The 17,777-nt window shown below is 39.3% G+C and overlaps 1 protein-coding gene across 12 annotated transcripts in view; it reads left to right on the top strand.

Annotated features, from left to right (window-relative positions):
- SLMAP (sarcolemma associated protein) overlaps positions 1 to 17,777 on the top strand; it is a 121,015-nt gene that overhangs the window by 100,228 nt on the left and 3,010 nt on the right. For 4 of the 12 annotated variants that reach the window (XM_074284286.1, XM_074284291.1, XM_074284282.1 and 1 more), the window contains 6 exons: positions 3,139 to 3,261; positions 4,402 to 4,476; positions 6,162 to 6,482; positions 10,131 to 10,248; positions 11,283 to 11,454; positions 15,487 to 15,621. In XM_074284286.1, coding sequence (XP_074140387.1) covers positions 3,139 to 3,261; positions 4,402 to 4,476; positions 6,162 to 6,482; positions 10,131 to 10,248; positions 11,283 to 11,454; positions 15,487 to 15,621 — 944 coding nt within the window. Of the gene's footprint in view, positions 1 to 3,138; positions 3,262 to 4,401; positions 4,477 to 6,161; positions 6,483 to 10,130; positions 10,249 to 11,282; positions 11,455 to 15,486; positions 15,622 to 17,526; positions 17,617 to 17,777 lie in introns of all 12 variants that reach the window. The other 8 variants (XM_074284285.1, XM_074284288.1, XM_074284283.1 and 5 more) reach the window with 3 other exon arrangements.

Here is a 17,777-nt window from a genome sequence, read left to right as displayed (position 1 = left end):
AAATTGGAAATGGAATTGCTATCTTGGCCTAATACTTAAACAATCTTACCCAAGAATCAAACTTTTTCTCTAAAAAGTTAGGATGGACTGAATAGAAACTAGTCATTCTATAAGGCAGCAAAAAATATTTTTTTAAAAAATTAGAAGATTAAAAAAGTAGAAAATGTATCTCATATCAAAAAACAAAATAACCTGACCTGGTAAACAGATGTAAGAGTCACTGGACTTCACCAAAAGATCATGACCCCTCCAAAAAGAGTCTAAACATCACATTTCAGGAAAATTGTCTAGATCTCTCAGAACCCAAGGATAAAATAGAAGGCTTAATCATCATCTTAAGAATGGAAAAAGAGGTACAAGAGTATACAGGCAATACTTCAACCTAGGACTTGCTCCTAGATCATAATCCTTGTTATAAATACTTGAGCAATGGAATTACAGAAATAAAAGGTGTTTCAGAAAGCCTTTTTGTCCAAGATCATTTTAAAAGAGATTGGAGGTGGGAACAAGAGACTGACTTCAAGAAGGCTGGTGTCCAAATAGCAATGGCTTGACCTCCAGCCTCTTACAGAGGTGGGAAAAGGAATGTCAGAGAAGAGATCAGTCTCAGAGTTTTCAAAAGACCAGTGAGTGTAAGTTGATAAGATTGAATTAAGACTAACATGCAGTTGTGATAATTCTTGGTCTGAAAAACAAAAAGAGGAGTATAGATTTATTTTTCACGTCAGTTGTTTTTCTATGATGATTGTCTTCTATTTTTTCATTCTTTCTTTTCATTCATGACTTTGTTTTTATTATTTCTTTATTTTTCCATGAAATCATTCACTTCCATTTGCTCACTTTTGATTTTAAGAAATTACTTTCTTCAGTGATCTTTTGTGCCTCTTTTTCCATTTGGCCTATTCTACTAGGAGTTGTTTTCCTCCCTAGATTCATACCTCCCCCTTCTCCCACTCACTGACCCCAATTTGGTCAATTATATTCTTTAAGGAGTTTTTTTTTTTTCTTTAGTGAATATTTGTGCCTTTCTTCCCATTTGGCCACTCCTGCTTTTTAAGACATTCTTCCTATTGGTTTTTTATACTTCCTTTACCATTTGGCTTGGTCTATTTTTAAGGTATTATTTTCTTCTGTATTTTTGTGTTCCTTATCAACTTGTTGACTTGTTTTTCATGATTTTCTTGCATCACTTTCATTTCTCTTCCTGATTTTTCTTCTTCTCTTAGTTGATTTTCAGAATCCTTTTTGAGTGCTTTCATGGCCTGAGACCACTCCAGATTTTTCTTGCAGGCTTTGGATAGAAGAGCTTTGATTCCATTATTTTCTGAGTGTACGTTTAGGTCTTCCTCAAGAAGACCTAAAAGTCATCTTTGTAACCTTCTATGATCAGAATCTTTTCCTGTAAGTTTTCTATCTTCCAAGTCACTGTGATCTAAGGAGAAGGGTTCTTACTGCTCTCTTGGCTCGTGTTCTTTTCTGCCCTGCAATTGTGGGCAGGTTCTGCCCTTCACCTGGGACTGTGCCGGATGGTCTTGCACTCTCCCAGGGCTGACCACGTTTCCCTGACTCTCTTTCCTTCTCATCTGCTACCATGGCTTGGACTGGCGATGGTCTCACTCTTTGTGTGGGCTCCGTGCTCTCGATTTACTTAGTCATGATGGTAAACAAGGTGTGTGGGGGAGGGCTCCCCCAGTGTGGCTCTGCCTCCATCTTTATTCTTGGAAGATTGGGCCTCCATGGCCACCTCCATGAAATTCTTGGCAGCTCTTATTTAGTGGTGCTTGCTGAAAGCATCCATGGGGTGCATACATGAGTGCTGGGTTTGGGATTTGCCAGTTTAGGGGGAGTGGGCGCCGGCTATTTTTGCGACAAAGATCAGCTGGCCATGGCGCCTTCCTCTTCCTTACAAGTTCTCTGCTGGTTTCCCTCTTCCTCTTGGAGTGGGTGAGAAGGATGAATGGCAGCTGATGTGACTCTCTGCAAATGGGGTGGGGTCACCATGGTTAGAGAAATAGCTCTCGGGGAGGCCCTCGAGTTCCTCATCCCAGTAACTTCATAGGGCTAGTCCCAGCCCCAATAGGCACGCTTCTTGGTGTGCATCTTGGGCATCAGAGCTGCTGAGCTTCTCATCTTCCAGATGAGGAAACAGGTTCAGAGATGAAGGGCAGAGCCAGAATTTGAACTAGGTCTTTCAAATCCAGGACATTGTTCACTTCTCTCCGGTGTCTGCCAACAGGTGTTGTTTTGTTTTGTTTTGTTTTGTTTTGTTTTGTTTTCTAGTAGTGCTTTCCAAAATAGTTAGGAGGTTAAAACATTTTAGATGAATAGAATTTGAAGATAAAATTATTTCCTGACTTACAACTTGTTAAAACTTATTACCTAGTTTAATGAATCCATTCAGGCAGCTGGATTGTCAGTGGATTGAGTACTGGGCTTGAAGAAGTTAGGAAAGGTTGAAGTTCAGCCTTAGACACTGACTAGCTATGTGACTCAGGGCACTTAAATTGTTGTTGTTACTTATTCTTATTCTTATTTGTATTATTATTATTATTAATTTTTTATTTTTTACCTTTGCCACTATCATGTAAACATTTGTTATTTTCTGCTGTAACACACCAGTTTTTCCAGGAGTTTCTGCAGTATCTAGGACTGCTTAGCTCTCTTACTGTTTTCCATGGCTGCTTCTTCACTGCCTTGGGCCTGCTCCCTCCCTCTGCTGCCACTTCTACCAGCCACCATGTCTGCGGGCATTCTTTTTCTTCTCATGTTCTCTTTTTCTGATGCTTGGCACAAACAGCCATGACTGGCTAAAAATGCTACCCCTTGCCCCCTTTAGACCACTCATGTTTTATCGTCTAGAGTCTTCTGCACTCGCAGCTCTTTTTAGGGTTCAGAATGCTTGGATGTATAGTGGCCAGATAATGAAGACATTGCTGTATTTTGCTGCTGCGCTGTGCTGAGATAGACCTAACTGGCTAAAGATTGCACTGATAATTTACTTTTAACTTACAATTAACTCATTGTGAAGACATACTCCAGCTAACTCTGCACGCCTAACAGGAAAGAGGCTGCTTCTCATTAGGAGTAGAGGTGAATGTGTTATGCTAACTTTGGCTTTAAACCCCATGTTTTTATCAGATGAATTGCAGGGGGCCCAGTCTGAAACTGAGACAAAGCAAGACATTCAGCATCTTCACAAGGAGTTGATTGAAGCTCAGGAGCTAGCTAGATCGAGTAAACAAAAATGCTCTGAACTTCAAGGTGAGACCGAGATTGATTTGCCTCTTCAGTGGCCGCGTTAACCATGAGATGATCAAAGAAGAAAAAACATTAGTCTAAAGCCTTCTGTTCTCAGTCAGTTAAGTCTAAGTCAGTTAAGACTTAGTCTGATGACCCAGGATAAGTTACTCTAGCCAGAATCTAGGCCCTAAGTGGGAGAGCATGAGTGTTCCCTCTGCCTCCTTATGTCTAAGGGAGTTTTCTGGTGCCGCATGGCGTTCCAAGTCTTCAGCTAGCACCGTCCACAGCCACTCCTCTTGTCAGTTCCCATCCTTGCCTCCTAGAAGATTAGAGAGAGAGAATAAGAGGCCTCGGTAGCTGAGCCTCCACAACATCCTTTCAGGCTTGAGCAAAAAGTATTGTAAAGGGGGACCAGGGAAATCCCTACTCCTGCTGCCTTTCTCTTTCAGTAATTACTGATATTATAGCACTATATTCTTCCAAATGCCCAAGAGAAATGTTGGGCTAAAATGAAAGATTTGTAAATCACTTTTAAAGTTTCTTCTGAGGATCCTTAGCTATTTTTAAGGGGCAAATCATAAGTTAACATGGAGCAGGTGAGTCACTTGCCTTACTGTGTCTTTCAAATGTCAACATGCTAGTAAGTAGACAGCACTTGTTTTGTGCCCAGCACTATGCAGATATATAAATATCTTGTTGCCAGTTTTCTGAACATAACCCTTTTTATTTTTGAGAACAGTGAGCAATTCTTTTATATCATGTTCATTGTCAATAGCACACATTTTTGAAATAGGCAATTTCATAAACTGAATAAATCCGGTTGTCCTGGCAGCAAGTTTACGCCAGTTCAACAAAGTAGAAACGTGAACCTCGAGAGGTTCAGACAGAGGCCTAGGTGAGGAGGGACAGGTCTTTGCTAAGGAGGGCGTCAGGACTGGCCTTTGTGTCAGGAAGGAGCATTTGTGCTGGTCATTGACTACCTTGTTCGTGTGCTACTAAAATATTTAAAACGCTTGCCTAACAATTGAGATTGGTTACTTAATTTTGGTTCCTACAGTAAACTTTTGATGGGCTTTTCACTTAAAATGTTGGGCTGGTCAGCTCCAAGACTGGGTTTGTCATTTGTATGTTAAAGTAGGTCGCTTTTACTTTCACTTTTAGCTCTTTTGGAAGAAGAAAGAAAAGCCTATCGAATGCAGGTTGAGGAGTCTACAAAGCAAATACAAGTTCTCCAAGGTATGAAGCAATTTATATGAAGATGAGGGGCAGTGACAGTTGATCACCACCTCTCACAATCTCCTTTTCTGCCCTTCGCCTAACTTGCTATTACTGAAAGAGCCATGAACAATCATTTAATTTTGATTTGCATTGTTAGGTGAGCCTTTTTGCATGGTCACTCTCATTAAATAGGAAATCTTAAGGTCCAGACTCTTAACAGGGGAATAATCCATTATCCTTCATCTGTGAAGAATATTACTTGTAATGAGTCAAGATATTGTGTAGAAGGCTGATGAGCAGCTCTGTTTTATGCCTTATCTAATATTTGTTATTAGAAAAACACTGAAAAAACTGGGTTGAAAGAAAAATATAGACTCTTGATATGCAATTGAATTTTATAAAGCTGTTCAGTCTCTAAATCTTGTGAAGATACTATTGTTTAGACAGTGATCCGAGCCCAGAATGAATAGAAAGAAGAAAAGGATAAACTATGTTGTTTATTAAATGTCACCATGCTTTTGTCGATCCTAAGCTAGTACTCCTTGATGTAAATTTTAAAACTGATTCCCCCCATTCTCCCCCTGGTATTTTTCTTGGTATAATATAGCTGTCAGTCATGAAATATCACAGTCTTTAGACCATCAAGATTATGGGTGACTCTAAAGACAGTGTGATAAATTTTGATAGACCTCAAGATATATGACCAGTGATGATTTAAGCATAGAAAGTAGATTAAAAGAATACAGGAACAGGAAATAGAATAGAACCAAAGATAACAGAATATGTGAGGGACTTTTCCCTACTGCCTATATACAATAAAAGGTATAAAGAAACCCAATGTGTTAAAGGACAAACTACAGATGAGTTGTCCTGGCAAATATTAGAAGGCAAAGTCCTTTTCATTATCCCAGTACTGCTGAGCAAGCCCCTGAGAATCTGAAATGAGAACTTCAGGAGGGTTAGATCCTGGGGTGCTGAATAGTCATGCAGAGAAGCATAGAATTTTTCACTTAAAAGAGTCAGAATTCAAAAATATCTTGAGGAGCTAGAACATTGGACTGAAACTAATAAGAAATTGAACAAGGATCAATATAAAGTTTTAATCTTTGGTTCATAAAAGGCCACTTCAGAAGTACGTTGGCAGTAAGTGGGGGTGTGGGGGTGTGGATGGGGAAGTGGAATAGATATGGCCAATCAGCAATTCCACACATCATACTAGAAATCAAAGAGATAAACACAGAAACAAAAGTTCATGAGCTCAAGAGCTTGCAGTTTTCTTGAGAACAGAAAGAGAGGTGCCACACATTTTGTTCGGGTAAAGTAAAAAGTGATTATAAGAGAAGAGGGACATGAGCCATTTGAGTTTATAGGAAGTTGTCATAAAGTAGGTGGTATTCTCAAGGTAAGCATGGAATATAGAAAAAGGATTCTTTCATTATGGATGACCTTATTCATTTGAGCTTATCCTTTATGTGAAACTTGAGCAATCAAATTTATATATATATATATATATCAAATGGTTTTGTCTAGAGCAGGATGGAATCTTCCCTTTTAAAATCACAATAACCCTGTCTTGATCCTGGATGACTAAGTGCCTTTCAAAGTACCTCTTAGTCCATTGGTCAGTGAGAAAGGAATGATCTGAGTGGACAATGAAATCTGAAGTTCATTCCTGTTATCCCTCATATCCTTTTCCTTTTTAGCCCAGTTGCAGAAGTTACATACTGATATGGAGAACCTTCGGGAAGAAAAGGAAAATGAAATCACGAGCACGAAGCACGATTTGCTCAGTGCCCAGGATGAAATTCTGCTGCTTCAGCAAGTAGCAGACAAGGCTGCCTCGGAGCGGGACATTGACATTGCTTCCTTGCAAGTTGAGCTTCAGAAGGTTCGGGAGGAGTTGGAGCGGTGGCGGAAGGCAGCCTCCGAGTATGAGCAGGAGATCCTCAGCTTGCAGTCTAGTTTTCAGCTCCGCTGTCAGCAGTGCGAAGACCAGCAGAAAGAGGAGTCCTCCAGGCTGCAAGGTCAGTCAGCATCGTGGTCATCGGGGTGGAGAATGCTAAAGGCATAACTGAGCTTCTCTGGTAGCCATGGGCCGTTTTCTTCCCCTATAATAGCTTATCCACTTTTTTAGAATAGAGGAGACAAAATTATCATTTTTTGTACATGTTGAAATGGTTTACTTAATGAATGCACCTTAGATAGCCAGCTAAAAATCAGTTAAAACAGTAACTTTACCAAAGTTGTGAGATAGGAAATAAATCTACTTAAATCATCAGCATTTTGGTTTATTACCAATGAAACCCAAGAGGAAAAGATAGAAAAATTCCTATTTAAAATAACCACACGTTTATTATGATTGTACACATATAAGCCATATAAGATGGCTTGCTGTCTTGAGGGAAACTAAAATAAAAAGGTTAACCACATTATGTTTAAAATAAATATTACATTTATATGTTCAGTGCTATGCAGATCAAATTATTGAATAATTTACTTTGTAAAGCCAGAACAAAAATCAAAAGGTCAGCGTTACTAAAGGAGATTTTTTTACAAAGTAGGAAGGAAAGAGGTTTCAGTGGGATAGACGAGATATACCACAAACACACAGTAATCTATAAACTTAAAGACCCCAACAATTAGCAAAAGAAAATCACTATTTGTCAAAATTTTGGAAAACATTTTGATAAAAGTTCGGTATAGATCAACATCTCACGCCATATACCAGGATAAGTTTCAAATAGATATAGGACTTAGATGTAAAAAGTCATATTATAAACAAATTAGAGCATCAAAAATGCAGTGCCTTTCAGAACTATGAGTAAGGGAAGACTTTGTGACTGAACAAAGAATTCAGGAGATCTTACAAGATAAAATGTATAATTATGACAATTTTGACTATATGCAATTTAAGCATTTGTATAAACAAAGCCAATGAAGTTGAAATTAGAAGGGAAACAGTTAATGGAGCCATGGGCTGGGTAGGTAAGTGGGATTTTCATAGCAAATTTCTCTGATAAAGATTTCATATCTAACGTATATAAGTAACTGATTCAGATTTATAAGAATATGGGTCTTTTAGTATGTGAATATGGTAGAATAGTTTTCTACCATCTGAAATGACAAAATAATTGGCTTAGAGTAACCTGGAAAGACTTGTCTGAACTGATGCAGAGGAAAGTGAGCAATCCCTATACCATTGTAGGGATAAACAGCTTTGAAAGATTTCAGAATTCTGATCAATGCAGTGATCAGTCACTGTTCTAGAAGATCAGTGAGTATTATTATTATTATTATTAACAGAAAAACAAAACAAAATATAAGTTTTTAAATTATACTAGCTAAAAGTTATAAGCATTATGCTTCTTTAGGAATCCTAAGATTTTTCATCTGATATTCACAAAGTAGATACTAAGGCTGGTTTTTTTCTTTTGATATTAAAAAAGAGTATTATAGGGATTTTAATGTTTGATGCTTTATGTAGCATCTAATTAACCTGTTCATTTTGCAGTGAAATAAGCATATTTCAAATTCAAAAACTATTTTGCTACTATTTTTTTTTTCAAACCAAGAATTTAACCTTTAGATTTCAGCAGAAAAGTTTTGTTTTCACTGTATTTGTAAGCCAGTTTAATCCATTTTCCTCTAAAACTTTCTCTACTAACCTTGATAAAATTGCTTGACTAAAAAAATTTAAAATATTTTTTAAAAAAGCCTTTGTGCACACACTTATAAAGATGAATAAAGGACAGACCTGGCAAGGAAGTCTGGCAGCACCTCTGCTCTATGTTCTAGTAGTTCACCCTGCATTTTTCCATATTCTGTACTGAGTGAGAATCCAAGCCAGTCCCAGAATGTGCCACAATGTCATCTTGGATACTGCACTAACAACAGGCAGCCTCCTCTTTTTTGTTTCATCAGACATGAGGACAGGAGTTGGATAATAAATTCTGGTGGAGTTTCTGTTCTGTCCAAAAAGAATAACCATGTTATGTTTGTAACCTGTCTTATAAACAATTCTTTAGCCCTTGCCATACGGATGGAGAAGCCTGTCTTTGGAAACTCGCTAAGCAACTGTGTTTAAAAGTGTATACCTCCATAGCTGTATTAGTCTAAATGTTGGCAACTTAGTATATAATTATAATAAACTTATCATTGACTGATGATTGAAGCCTGCAATCCATAAAAGGGCAAAAATCCATCTCTCTAGAAGACCTTAGGGTAAGAATTCACCAATAAAAAGTGACCATCTAAAATCTGAATATGAAGCTTGCTAGATATATCTGTTGTAGATTAGATTATGCTAGCAATATGAGGTCTAAAGGGTATGAAGAAAATAGCTCATCTATATTTTAGTCCCTCTTCAAGAATATGAGCTCACTAATTTTAAAAGTGGCAGTACTTGCATGATGACCATTTCTAGAAGAAAACCTTGGATGTAGACTCTTCTGGAGAGGAATCATGTCTTCTGGTAATTTTTTTATTAGAATGGAAATAATATAAAGACTCGCAGTGTTCAGGAAGAAGTATGAACTCTTTCTTAGAGAGCATCTCTAATTTTATTTCCAGAATGTAAAAATAGGACTAGCATTTTTATTGGAGTCCTATATTGTATGGGACTATTTAAACTGTCTTATTCAGTACTATTAGAATAAATGGATTAAATAGAGAGGAGGAAGTCCAAATAATTGCTGCTTCTTTAAGATGGTAGTAATTCTGGTGGTTGGGTGGGAAAGAGATTGGATTCTAAATGAATCTTGATAGATATCCATTTAATTTGTGTCTCACCCACAAGTCCAAATAATGATAAAATAAATAGAAAGCTTCTGATAATTTTTATGGAAAAGTTAGGAATTTTCTTGATTAAAATAACTGGATGTATTTCCTCTTTGGGTTTTTGTTTTGTTCTTAATTTTATTATTTGATTTACCCCAAAAAAATCATATATTAAAATAATTTTTAAAACATTAAAAAACCCCCCCAACATTTTGACTTCCAAATTCTATCTTCTTCTTACCTCTACCCCTGAGATAGTAAGCAATTTGGTAAAGATTTTATTTGTACAATTATATAAAACATTTCCTTATTAGTTGTTTTATACACAAAGATTCAAATTTTTTTGAAAAAGAATGAAAGAAAGTGAATAATAGCTTCAGTTATTTTCAGATAGTATCAGTCTTTTTCTGGAATTAGTCCTTTGGATTATTTTTAAATCATTATATTTCTGAAAATAGCTAAGTCATGCACAGTTCTTTATTGTACAATATTGCTGTTGTAGTGTACAACATTCCCTTGGTTCTGCTTCCTTCAGTTTGTGTAAATAATGAGTCCTAATTATTAATAAAAAATAATTGGTTATAATTAGTCCTTTGGATTATTTTAAAATCGTATTTCTGAGAATAGCTAAGTCATGCGCACTTCTTTATTGTACAATATTGCTTTTGCAGTGTACAACATTCCCTTTGTTCTGCTTCCTTCAGTTTGTGTAAATTAGAAATCTTTTTCTGAAATCATTCTGCTCATTACTTTTTATAGCACAATAGTATTCCATTACATTCATATGCTACAGCTTGTTGTTTAACCATTCTCTAATCAATAGGTTTTTTTAGTGACTAAAAAAAATTGTTTTATTACATTATGGCATAATACTTTTTGGTTGACTTAATTTATAGGTGAGCTGGAGAAGTTGAGAAAAGACTGGAGTATATTAGAAGCAGAATGTCATTCTCTGAAAAAGGAAAACGTTTCACTTTCATCAGAACTTCAGCGACAGGAAAAAGAATTGCATAGGTATGTAATTCCTAAGGGAAATGCAGGTTATTTCCTTATTTCAGTCTTTACATGAACTCTTTTTACATCTATATACTTTTTGTAGTGAAATGATATACTGGGAGGTCAATTATCTATAGCCAATGTCATCCCACCCCTTGTTGTGAGCATTAGTCTAGACTTCCTCAGAGAATGCTAATCTATTGCAATGTTTACTTATAAATAAAGCATAATTGTGAATGTGATTCTCCTAGAAAAATTCTTGTCACATATCAACTTTCAAATACAAATGGATTTTGCCTTATCCATACTGCTGAATCAGTCCACATATATATAGTATATGCCCCCACGTTTTGAATTCCAAAACACCATATGAAGAAAAGGGCTATGTAAGATTATGAGCCCTCAAAAAAGCAAGTATTCCTTTTGTTTTTCAACTTGCTGTAATGCTTAGGTGTTAGATGTCATTCTTATTGACTTATTGCTTATTGACTATAAAATTGGATGTGGTTTCAGCTGGAATGGGTCCATTACTTCACCATCACCACCACACCCTAAAAAAAAAAAAAAAAAAAAGCAAGCAAGCTTCTTGAAGCATTCTTTTCACTGCAAAAGGTATCAGAGACAAGAGAACTTTGAGAGTTATATGGTGAAATTAAGTGTATAATGAATATCTGCATTTTTTGACATTTTTTCCCCTATTGTGTGAAGAAGCTTATTTTATTTGGTGCTTGGGTTCAGATTGAAATAAAATGTTAAAATATGCATAGAAGGAAGGTCAGAAGAAGTCACAGAAAAGCTGGATAGCCTTGAAAATTACATAAAGGATTTTATTTTATTTTTTAGAAGAAACTCAGTATACTAGACATTTGTAGTTCCACATACAAATTATCCTCTCTATTTTACTATGTCTGTGGGAGTGCTCTGTTATTATTGTTTCATTATTATTATTATTATTATTATTATTATTATTTTAAATAGTAAACATCTTTAAAAAACACTAGCTAGATCCCTGTGGGTCTGAGGCAGAGTGTGACTTGGCTTTTGTGTTGCAGCTCTCAGAAGCAGAGTTTGGAGCTCAGCAGTAACGTGAGCGTGCTGGAGAAGACCCGGAGAGAGCTGGAGAGCCAGGTGGGGTCCTTGCAGGAGCAGCACCATCGGGACTCCGCCAGCTGGAAGACGCTGCTCAGTAAGGCTGAGAGCGAAGCCAGGGAGGTGCAGAAAGAGGTAAAGGGAAGAGCCGTCGTGCAGACCCCAGGGATGGGACTCCACGACAGAGGCCAGGGAGAGAGGACAGAGAGAGCGCTAGTGGCGCCCAGGGTCAGAGGGCGCCATGATGCTGGGGTCCCGGAGTGAAGAGGACCCAGCCCAAAGCCTGGCTGTCAGTCGGCAGAGCTCTGGTTTCCTTCCTAGTTCTTGTGTCCTCCTTAACTCCCCACATCCGGAGACTTTTTCTATCCGATTGTTTCATCTGTCCCTGGTGGTAGAATACCTTCTGACCACTTCTGCTTGACCATCATTTCTGCCATGTTCTGCTCTCTTGGATCTATTAGGAAGATTTGCCTTCTGGGAGATTTTATTGTATAGCAAAGAGTAGCCCAGAGGAATTTTCTGTGCATTTTCTTTAATGCTCAGGAATGTTTGCACTTTATAATAGCCTCCACATTCAGAGACCTTTTATTCACAAATCTCTCCTTTGAAATTAATAAGAGATTAAGTTAATCGGAAACATAGTAGTTCTCAATCTTTTTTTTTTTTTTTTTTTTTTTTTAATGAGAGGCACCTTTTATAATTCCGTTATTCTTTGAAATCACAGACAACTGACAGTAAACAGCCACTCACTGGGCTCTTCAGGAGCCAATATTTCCTGTTGTACAGCATCTCCACCTCTTAATCAGGGACCCTAGTTATTATTGAATGAGGATTATTAATGAATGAGTCAAGAAAAATATTCTTTTAATGCATTTTTCCCATGGCAGTTATTAGAAGATATTTCTTCGTTCCTTGTAATGTTTTGTTTTTGCTTTTCTTTCTTTGTTGTGTCAAACTTGGAAATGATTGTTCTTCTGTCTTCATGTTTGTTGCAAAAAACCTGTAAATTTCTTTGTGTTTTCTATGGGTGTTTTTATTCTGTAATGTGTGCTTCCTGTCTTTTGTTAAATATGTTCAATCAGAGAGAGGCTTTACTTATCATTGCTGGATCACAAATTGCGTGCCAAATGACATATGCCATTGTTTAAACGGCCTCAGCACTTTGTAGCCATCTTGTCACCCATATTCCATGAATCTATAATCCAGGAAGAATTATGCCTATGGAAGATGGTTTAGTTGTATGTTAATATGAAGGCATTAGTCATTTTGTTCCATTGATATTATGAATATTGTCATCATTGAACTTCAAAGACAGTAACATGTTGTTCCAACCTCTTGAGTGTTGGTAGTTACTGGATTGCATTAAAGGCAGCCATTTGTTTGACTGTGTCTGAGCTTGCCAGTGCAGTTCATGTGCATTTCCCTTTTAGCCTGTTTCATATTAACATGGCATAATTGTGTGAAGTCGTCATGTTCTTGTGATATGAGATGGTTTATCCTTCCTTTTGCTGTGATTCAACTCAAAACTTCTTGTATATTATTCTATTATCCAAAATTTTGTGAATGTGTAACGCTTCGTGTATATGGAATTCACTGGAAATTAACTGGTATTGCTTTTATATATCTGTATGCATTTCTTTTCACACTCCCTCCTCACCTTCCTTTTCTCACGGCCTATAGCTGCTAGATTACCTACCCCTCTCTCACAGCTCAAGCTAAGGAAAATAGTAGCTGGGTAACTTGGGCTGCTGGCACTGCGTTACATGGAAGTTCATCTCAAACTCTTTCCAGACGACTTCACACACTTCCCTCCCACCCCTGCACTCACTTGTGAGCCCTAAAGGGTTACAGACAGACAGACTCGCTGCTCTTATCGTCATGGTGGTTGTTGATGGGAGGATGAAACTATAAGTTGGGAAGCCAGGGGGAGAGAATTCAGAAATGTTTATATTGGGCTTGGCAGACAGCTTTTTTTCTTTGAAATAATATGAACAAGCATTTTGTTCAGGTGCTTTTCAGTAACTGAGGCACACAGAGTTAAGTGACTTGCCCAGGGTCGCTGAGCTCCAAAGGATCGGAGGCTACATTTGCACTCAGGAAGTCTTGCTGACTCCAGGCCCAGCACCCCCATCCTGAAACTCGATGACCTGCTTGGGGGGAAATACCTGCCAGGGTATTTCCATTAGTCAGCACCACGAGGGGACAATGATCATTTTGTCCGGTCCCATTATTTTACAGAAAAGGAAGCTGAGGTGACTTGCCACAGGGGACCAAGGTAGCAAGTTGCAGGCACAGAATTTCACCCCAGGTCTCTGGATTCCATCGCATGATGAAAAGTATTCTATAAAGCTAATGCAAGCAGGGATTGGTGTCTCTCCAACCTACCCGGTCACGTATCCATGTCCTGTCTAGGTTGGGGTCCCCAGTTGAGGACTTTGGGCCAAGAGGCTTTCTGCTGAACCCCAGACAGAAGGGAGCAGTCAAGATGGCCACCAAGCCAGGAACACAGATGGCCTCTTGCCATTCTCTTTGAGCCCCTCATCTTCTCGTCTGAGTCTGTGCCCGATGTACATTGCAGTGCCAGGGTTTAGAGGACCTCGTACTGGAAGAGCCTGTTGGCCAGGCAGAGGGAAAGACTCTGTGCTCCAAGGAAACAGCTGCAGGCCTTTGGGTTGACAGTTGGGCTGGACTCTGGCGAGAAGTTTGTCCTGGGCATCCCTGGGCACTGACCCTCCAGGCCTCCTGGCCTGGCCCCAGCTTTGCCTTGTGTGCCAAAACCATCCTTCCTCTCCTCCTCCTCGAAAAAGACCACAACTAATCAGCCATGTTTGCATTTTTAAAATCTGCATAGTTAATGAAATTTCAGTCCCTAACAAAATGAAATTGATCTCAGACATTGGTGGGGAGAGCTTTGGGGACAAAAAGAATCTTCAGTATTTGGACATCTTGGGGGACAGGGACTGTATTCAGTTTGGTTTGTTTAATTTGCATTCAACTCTTGTGTTTCTGTCCCTTTGAAAAATTTTGTTTTGTCTTTCCTTTCATTTGGGGAGATGAAAAGCAGAGGCTGTGAGGAGGCACGTCTTTCTGTCTATACTGTCCTGCTGTTTGTTTTGTCAGTAGCATACACTATGTTCTAATTAAACCCTTTTTTTCGATCACAGCCTCCAACCTGTAGGTTCTTAGAGATGGCACTTACCTGCAGCTTCAGAACAGAGCTAGAGTCGAGTCCGTTTCACTCATCAGACATTTATTAGGAATTGTCCCGAGTCGAGGCATTGTGTCTAGGTTCTAGAGCTGAAGAAACAGCTTGCTCTCAGAGCTTACCTTCTGCTGCACAACAGTCCCAGCAGAAACACACTCGGAACAAGGAAAGACCTTGGTGAAGTTCCATGGAGGGACTTGGGCTAAGCCTTAAAGGAAGCTCTGGAAGCAGGAGGAAATGAAGACAGGCTTCCCTCCAGAAAGAGGGGAGAGCTGGGACAAAGGAGTCGACCCAGGGCTTGAGGTGTCAGGGAAGAGCTGAGGCCTCAAATGGGCCAGCATGTCCAGTTTGTCGTGGGGCTAAGTGCAACTGGACAGAGAGCGCTTTCGCTCACATTGTAGCTCAGCCAGTTTGGTGTGGAGAGGCTGTTTAGCAAGAGTTAATAGTTAAATAGTCCCAGAGTGAGGTCTCAGACTGGGCTGGTGGCTCTGCAAGTGGAGATGCATGAGAAGGATTAGAGTAGACACCAGGTTGGAGGTTTGGAAGGTGGGAGGCACAGGGGAGAAGATACCATAGGTGGGCCGGCTTTAGGGCAGTGGGCTGAGAGGCCCAGGAGCTGCAGCTTGGGACGCAGCCCTGGGGGCAGGACTGCAGGGCTGGGAGTGTTTTCCTGTTGCCTCTTGTCACTGAAGCTTTGGAGCTGTCTTTTTCCTATTGCCTCATCCTCTCTTGGAAGCTCTACAGGGAGGGGGGGATTCCAAGAACTCAGAGGCTGGTAGTAAATTGTAAAACTCCTTGGCCACAAAGGCCTGCTGCCAGGAGTCAAAGTGAAGACTCCTCCAAGAAAGGCTGGGCTCTTCCCTGCCACGGTTGTCCCGGACAGTGTAGAAGCCTGAGGAGCAACCCGGCTGCACGCCCATTCTAAGCGGGGTCCGCCCACTGTTTTTTCTTGCCTGTTTTAGTATGAAAGGACACAGTCTCAACTCTCCGAGCTGGAGGTGAAGTTTGAAAGGACCGAGCAGGAAAAACAGTCCATCACCAATGAGCTCAGACAATGTCAAGACAGCCTGAAGCAGCTACAAGAAAAAGGAAGCAATGTAAGTCTTTACAAATCTCGGGGAAGGTTTGGATGAGGGACACAGACAGTAGGGCTTCAGTTGGTGTCCCCGAGTGTTACCCACTGGTGTCATGGTGGACACTCAACCCATCGTGCCCAAAGAAAGGAGCTTATTGAAGCACTGGTGGGCAGCAACGGGACACCAATATGGGTAAGTACCGGGGCTTTGGTAAGGGAAATTCCAGTTTGGGGGAAGAGGAAGCATCCCCTGAAGAGCAGCCTCTCTTCTGAGGTAGGGTCTGAAGTTCACAGCCTCCACAATTGCCTTGTCTTCCTCTGAATTATAATTTCTGGATTGCCCCTCCCCCCAATGACTGACGTGGCCACCAGAAGACTTTTATCTTTTATTTTTGTATCCAAACCTTATCAAGACCCAGGTTGTTTTTTTTTGTTTTTTTTCCAGCCATATCTAATGGCAAAATGTTCTTTAGTTTCATATATATAGTTAGAAAGATGGAAGGTTACTCCAGTCTTTTCTTTTTCTTTGAAATATTGGAAATTCTTTGTATAACGAAGAATGTTATGATCTAAACAGTGAATAACAAGAGTTTGTATTTGCCCTTTAAAAGAAACCTTAGATCCCCTTGATGTTGTTTTGTGTATTTGGTCCTTGCCGACCTCGTGAGCTTTGACTGGTGGGTGTTCTTTCAGTGTCACTGACTTTGCGAGTGTTAGTAGCTTTGACTCTTCTAAGTCTCCTGTCACTGCTTTGGGTACTGCAGTGGTCGTGACCAGCACGTTTCTGTGGACGCTGGCATGAGGCTTGATTGGCAGCACCGCGCATATCGCTGTGCATTTCACTGGTCACACAGTTTGTCCTTCCCCAGGATACTCTCTGTTGACATATGATCTGGACTTGCTTCACAAGTTGAGGTCTTTTCAATTGGGGATAAGCCCTGGATGGAGTTTTAACAACTAAGTGACAATGATTTATTTCTATTTTAATAGCTATAGGAGGACTCTATAATAAATTTATATTTTAAAGTTACTTCTTTCTTTAGTTTTAATTATACTTTCCTGATTGTGGAAATTCAGTTCTATTTCTTTAAAAAATTACTCTAAAAAGGCATCTAGCATAATCAGAATTGTAGCCCCTGTATCTTCAGAATTATTTCAAAATTAACTTTTCTCTTGAGTGATGTTTCAAAAGAAAAACTCTAAAATGTTTTTTGCTCAAGACAAACTTGCCATTTTACGATATAAAACTCTTCCTAGCACGTTTCGTTAATGCACAGACACGTATGTGCCCACATAGACATACCCCATGACTGAAATTTGATTCAGTAATAGCACAATAATCTATTAAGAGAAATAATGGACTGGAATATTTTTTGCCAGTTTAATATGATAACATGTAACTTAGACTCATCCAGTTTCTTTCTTGCCTTTTTTGAAAGGGAAGTTACTTCACAATTACTTTGGTGGTAATGCAAGTTCAAGAAGAAACATCCTCACCACTGGAGAACGTAGAAATGACTCCACCTGGTACCTCAGGGAAGGATTGGTCTGAGACCTTGGCCAGGAGTCAGGAAATAACCAGATGGATCATAAATCATTAGTGGTCTCCACTGGTTACCTTATCCATAGTGGTTTGGGGAATATAGCTCCTTCACCGGAGCAGTGCACTAACAAATAGTTTGGCCAATTAATGTAAAATTGAACCAGGCATTTTTACGTAGTTAAATTCCATTTCCTTGATTTGTTTTTTGAAGGGAATAACGTGCTAAGTTGGTGTGCAACAGTCCAACATTCTGTATTATGTTAGATGTCTTTGATACTTCTGATTCATGCCAAACTTAATGCTATAACTTAGCTTTCCCCCATCTCAATCATCTGATCTGATTTTAGAGCACAAAATGATTTTTAATTCCCTTCCCTTCTTTAGCCGTCCATATTCCAACCCGTCCCAGCCGTTTTCATCGGCCTATTCCTGGCTTTCCTGTTTTGGTGTTACGGTCCATTGTGGTAGAGAAAGGTACAAGCTCCCTGTTGAGTCGATGTCTGTCCGTCCCTGTCACCTCTCTGTGCCATATTTGTAAACTAGTGCATGGGGGAACAACACAGATGTTTTGTTTCCTGAAGCAAACCCTTCATTTGTGCTCCCTCCCACCCAAGCTCAACAATCAACTAATCATG

The sequence above is a fragment of the Sminthopsis crassicaudata genome, chromosome 1 (assembly GCF_048593235.1).
Source record: "Sminthopsis crassicaudata isolate SCR6 chromosome 1, ASM4859323v1, whole genome shotgun sequence".
Lineage (NCBI taxonomy): Eukaryota > Metazoa > Chordata > Mammalia > Dasyuromorphia > Dasyuridae > Sminthopsis > Sminthopsis crassicaudata.
This window is presented reverse-complemented; position numbering and strand designations above follow the sequence as displayed.